We start from the raw sequence: 5497 nt of genomic DNA on the forward strand, positions 1-5497 counted from the left end.
CTGATCGGCCATTTGGCCACAAAACCAGCAGCTAATTTTCGACCTCTTCTCCCCACTCACCGCGCTCCACGCGTCCATGTCTGCTAGTAAACCGGAGCGAGATCGATCTCAATTCTCAAAGGTCAAAGAGAAAAAAAAAGTAGAGTCGCGGCACGAGCGGGCGGAGAGGAGAAGACGAGTGGCTGGCTTTGCCTCCCCTGCGGCTATAAGAAGAGGCCCCCGCCGGGCAGAAGAGCCCAGCAGCACATCGATACATACATAGATTCTTCCTCCTCGTCACTCACTCGTCCAAGAAGCCAACCACCAACCCAACTCCTCCACCACCACCTCCTCCAGTTCCAGCCTCCAGCAAGGTCCGTCCCCCTCCATACACTGCTCCATCCGTCTCCTCTTTTCCCCTCCTCTTTTCTCGCCTCCCTTTCGATTCAGTTCGTAGCTTGCAACTTTTTTTTTCTTTCTTTCTGGAAAGCATTTATCCCCCTGCATCTGCTTTGGATCACTTTTGGCCATCCTCTCCGTGGGGGCATGGCTCTGTCTCCCCATCTCTCTCTCTGTCTCTGCATGATGCATATCACAGGCTACAATTCTTGCTACCTGTCTGCGCCGACGACGACTAATTTGGGTTTGATCGTTCTCTTGCAGATGGACGCCGCCGTGGAGCGCCTCAAGACCGGCTTCGAGAAGTTCAAGACCGATGTCTATGAGTAAGCCCCTTCCCCTCCCTGTCAAGTGTCAATCCTGCCGCCGATAGAATTACTCCTCTGTCCATTCCTCATGTTTTGTTTCGATTTGAGACAAATTTGGTGATTCCTCGGCTGATCCTATTACTCTGTTTCCTCTTGGCAGCAAGCAGCCAGATATGTTCGAACCGCTCAAGACCGGCCAGAAACCCAAGGTATGTACTACATGTTTCCCCATCGTTTATTTCATCCGCAGAATGTTGTTGTCTCTAGCGCCTCTGTTTAGCTCGTAGAGTTCGTCAGGAAACGAGCTGTTCCGTAGTAGACTTGAGTGGATCGAGATATATTATATGGCCCACAGAACTCTATACGCGTCTAGTATAATTGGTCCTAGCGCGCGCAGCTGAAGAAATACGTGTTCGCATTAGCAGGAAGAAGCCCTGCCGTCCCACCTCCGGCTAAGTCCAGGGGTGCCGTAGCATTTTCCCATTATGGTCAGAGAAGAGAATACTCTAGTTTCCTAGGGACCGTCACAGTGTATATGAAACGGCTGTTTGTCCTAATTGCCTGTCCTGGCCGTCAGAGGGGACGGTTTGTCGTCATTTCTCAGCACTTGATACTAGGTTATGTGCAAACCTGCTGCTAACCGCCAAGATGGCCTGATCTTGAGCTCCTGCCCCCATTAATCCCCACCTGTCCTGCAGGTGCAGAGGTAACAACTCCATGTGCGTCTCCATGATGTGATTTGGCTTATTGAGACGTCAGCGTCCCTATCACTTTGTGCGCTTGTGGACGATGGGTAATAGAATATGGTTCTTTTATCTCCTTTTCTGTTATATAGGAGGACTAGCAGCTAGGACGTTACGAACCTTGCAAGTACAAGAACAAGAATTTTTCTGGGATTCTCAATTGGCGTGCGCCGTAGTTGGTTGTTGAGGTTTTCTTGACGGAAGAAAATGGACCAACCACGTATGCGTGTTGAATTTCAAAGACCCAGATGTTTTCCCTTAAAAATATAGCCGTCTACTGGTTTTAGTTTGAAAACTGCTGGCAGTCTCCCTGTACGCATGGTGGAACATCTTTTGATGATGTTCATTTCTTCGGAAGCTTCATCCATGATCTTGGCGCCTGCCGAGTCAGACCCCACACGCACAGCTAGCACACAAGAACCGTGAACCGCAAGTCTTGCTCGGGTATTAATGTACTTAGCTGAAAAGGGCGTAATGCCATGGATAATAGTAGTTGCAGCTAGCGTGCCATGTCCATGTCCCTACCGTGGAGCTATCAGTTTGCGGACCACCCATCACAAATGTGCTTGCACGTCTCACTCTTGCAAACTTTAGTAAAAGTTTGGCGCGCATTTAGTTTGGCCGAAGCCTTTTTGGCGACTGGCTATTCTAATTCCAAGTGTGCTTATCACAATCTGGTTAGCATATGTCAGTCGACCCTTCTGAGATATGGGTTAAAGCTCAAGCCTACTTTACGGATAGGCGCCATACAATTGCAATCTCCTGTTTATACGAATCATAGCATCCGCTACTGATCATTCACGCCACAATGGCTGTCGAGCATCTCCATCACCGGTCCCAATAGTTCTTCCAATAGAATTATTGGGGTGCCGGTTATATTTTAGGCTCACACTGGTAGCCTTTTTAATCCGTTGACACAGTTTGGAGCTCAATAAAACATTGGCAACTCCCATGGCAGCCCCTCTGCACAAGGGTCGGGTTGGGAGCGCCGACACATAACGCCACGTCGGATACCGCTCAAAGGTCCCATGTAGCATCCACATGGTCAAAACCCTATTTATTCCGCAATTTTACCCTCCACTCCATTCTCCGCCCTCCGCTCCCAGTTTCCGGCTATAGCTCCAGGACATGCTTAGAGCACGTACTCCCTCTTGCAACCGCCGCCACCGGCATGCCTTCAAAGAAGAAGGCGAAGACGGCGAATAAGCCGCGCAAGGCGGCTTTGAAGGTGAAGGTGATGGACATCACAGATGAAGCTTGCTAGGCCGAGAGCACATGGTGTCGGTTCATGACGATTGACGGGAAAAGGCGTTGCAAGACCAATGAGATCTAATAGGCTGGTCTATTGGAACCACCGGTGATGGCGGTCCCTTCCCAAATAAAGAAAACGAGTACGTACAGAATAATAATGCACTCACATCACTTTGCATCGTCTATTTAGGGACGCTGGTGGAGATGTTCTAATAATCTTCTAAGTAGCAAATTGCAGACTGTGGGCATGTCTTTGTTTCTGGCAGATACAGTGGGTGGTCCGGTCTTATAATCCAGAAGAAGTCATGGCCAGAACACGGTTACTGGTGTCCTGTCACAATCAAGTTTTTGTTCTCTATTTTTCGTGTGGATAAACAATATCTTCAGTTGGGTTGGAAACCTGCGTAGACTACGGTCCCGTGCCACGGAACCTCCCTGTCACCTGACTTTCTGCCTCCTGTACGTCTCCAGTTATTTCTGGTTTTCTCGAGCCCGGCCGGCCGCCCGTGACCCTCCCTCCCCTGGATTACTCAAAGTGGTCAGAAAACAGCGGGCGAGACAGGTCAAAAGCGGCAGGCTTTAGGCGCGAAACGTGTACTCCACCTATCACCGTATCAGCGCATCTGCTTATTTATTCTTTTTTTTTCTTGTTACTACCCCACCCTCCCCCCTACTTGCGCCACTGCCAGCCGAAAGGCCGTCCACCATTCTTGAACAGCTTATCTGCTTATCATTAACAATGAGATAATAAGCGTCTAGCAGTAGTGGAACGGAGTATCTTCTTCTCCATTGACCTAATGGTTATTATTATCTGTGTGCTGCAGTACATGGTGTTCGCGTGCGCCGACTCGCGGGTGTGCCCGTCGGTGACCCTGGGGCTGGAGCCCGGCGAGGCCTTCACCGTCCGCAACATCTCCGCCATGGTTCCGCCCTACTGCAAGGTGAGCACTCGTCGGTCTATATATATTCCGGTGGCCGCTTACTCATCGACCTGCATTATTGACGTATTTTTCTTCTTTGCAGAACAAGTACGCCGGTGTTGGGTCTGCCATCGAGTACGCCGTCTGCGCTCTCAAGGTCAACTCTCCCTCGGTGCTGTCACTTCCAGTTATATATAGTATAGTAGTGTGATGAGGCATTGCACTAGTGATTGGGGAAAGGAAGCTTTGAACTTGATCCAAGATCCGGTGCCAAATAATGGTGTTAGAAAATGTCCTGATAGTTAACGTGTATTCTTGGACTTGTGCAGGTTGAGGTCATCGTCGTGATTGGCCACAGCCGCTGTGGTGGAATCAAGGCGCTCCTGTCGCTCAAGGATGGCGCCGACGACTCATTGTAAGTCTAGGCTAGTAAAACACCTCAATTCTCGCCCACTGTTCCTGAATCTGTTTCTAAATCGAGCCCTCGATCTGCCTTTTCTCAGCCACTTCGTCGAGGACTGGGTCAGGATCGGCTTCCCTGCCAAGAAGAAGGTGCAGAAGGAGTGCGCCGAGATGTCCTTCGAGGACCAATGCGCCGCCTTGGAAAAGGTACGATACATTTCAGCAACTCGCCGGAAAATGGACCCGAGGTTTTTTACATTGCTTCGCTGACCAAAGAAACGTTCTCCGGCTCGGTTTCCGCAGGAGGCCGTCAACGTGTCCCTCCAGAACCTCAACACCTACCCTTTCGTCAAGGACGCCCTGACCGCCGGAACTCTCAAGCTCGTCGGCGGCCACTACGACTTCGTCTCCGGCAAGTTCGACACGTGGGAGCTCTAGATCTTCCGGTGCATCGGTTAACCCTCCTACACATACATATATACATATGCCAAGATATCTTCCCCACCGACGGACCGACCGATCGACGTGGATGCAGTGCCATGGAGTGCGTGCTTGTTATTTTTTGCAGTAGCGGATGCCGGATGGCTCGATGTGAATTTGTAATAAGCCATAGTCTTTTCTGCCGTTTTCTGACACCCGGCTGGACGAGTGATGCATAATTTGATCGCCTTGTGATCGAAAGACATCTTATATAATTATTTTAATAATATTTTCGCCGAGAGTTTTTTACCTTTTGTTGCTTTGCTCCTAAGGCGTTGCTTAGAACATCTCCACTCGTTTGGCCTCCCCACGCCGAAATCCGGACGAAACAACCGCCGGATTGGACGAAATTAATTCGTGGGGAGAACCATATTTTCAGTCGTCCACCCAGAGTTCGGCGGACAAAGTCAAAATTCAAACAAGTCGCCATCCCGCTACAAATTCGATCGGCAAAAGGATCAGCCACAGATCGGCGATCGGAGGGAAATTACACTGAAACAGTGGTGTCGACAGTCCCGTCTGGCACGGCAGTGTCACACGCCGTGGTCGAACCGGAGTGGCCCTCGTCGCAGGGCCGGCGAGAAGCCCAGATAGTCGCCGGCGAGATCAGGAGGCGACGGCGTCAACCTGGACGGTTGGCCGTAGGTCGCCTCTTGGAACATGGCACGCGACGACGGGGAGAAGCTCGAAGGGGAGAAAGCCGACGGGGAACTGCTCGTACCTTGGATGGGCCACTGGCCGGGGAAATAGGTGGCGCCGCCGCCGCGAGCATGGCCCATGCTCATGGCCATGGAGACCTTCCTCACTTGTTCGTCCTCCGCCGCCAACGCCGCCCTCTTCGCGTTGAGTTTCTTCTCCTCTCTCGCCCGCCGCTTGTTTCAACCTGTCGCCGGAGCTCGTCCGCCGCCCACTCTGCGTTGGACACACCCGGCGGCCGCTCCTTCTTCGCCCGCGACTTCCTCGGCTTCGGCGGCATGGTGGTGGACGAGAAAGAGGAGGAGGAGAATGGAGACGG

The 5497-nt window shown here is 51.5% G+C and overlaps 1 protein-coding gene across 1 annotated transcript; it reads left to right on the plus strand.

The window, feature by feature from the left end:
- Positions 1-227: 227 nt before the first annotated feature.
- LOC124665606 (carbonic anhydrase, chloroplastic) lies at positions 228-4461 on the plus strand. The gene is made up of 8 exons (XM_047203000.1): positions 228-353; positions 643-704; positions 847-895; positions 3505-3621; positions 3704-3757; positions 3930-4015; positions 4104-4209; positions 4306-4461. Exons 2-8 carry the CDS (start codon positions 643-645, stop codon positions 4438-4440), a joined length of 609 nt encoding a protein of 202 aa, XP_047058956.1. The 5' UTR covers positions 228-353; the 3' UTR covers positions 4441-4461.
- Positions 4462-5497: the final 1036 nt, after the last annotated feature.

This window comes from Lolium rigidum, chromosome 6, assembly GCF_022539505.1.
Source record: "Lolium rigidum isolate FL_2022 chromosome 6, APGP_CSIRO_Lrig_0.1, whole genome shotgun sequence".
NCBI classification, from domain to species: domain Eukaryota; kingdom Viridiplantae; phylum Streptophyta; class Magnoliopsida; order Poales; family Poaceae; genus Lolium; species Lolium rigidum.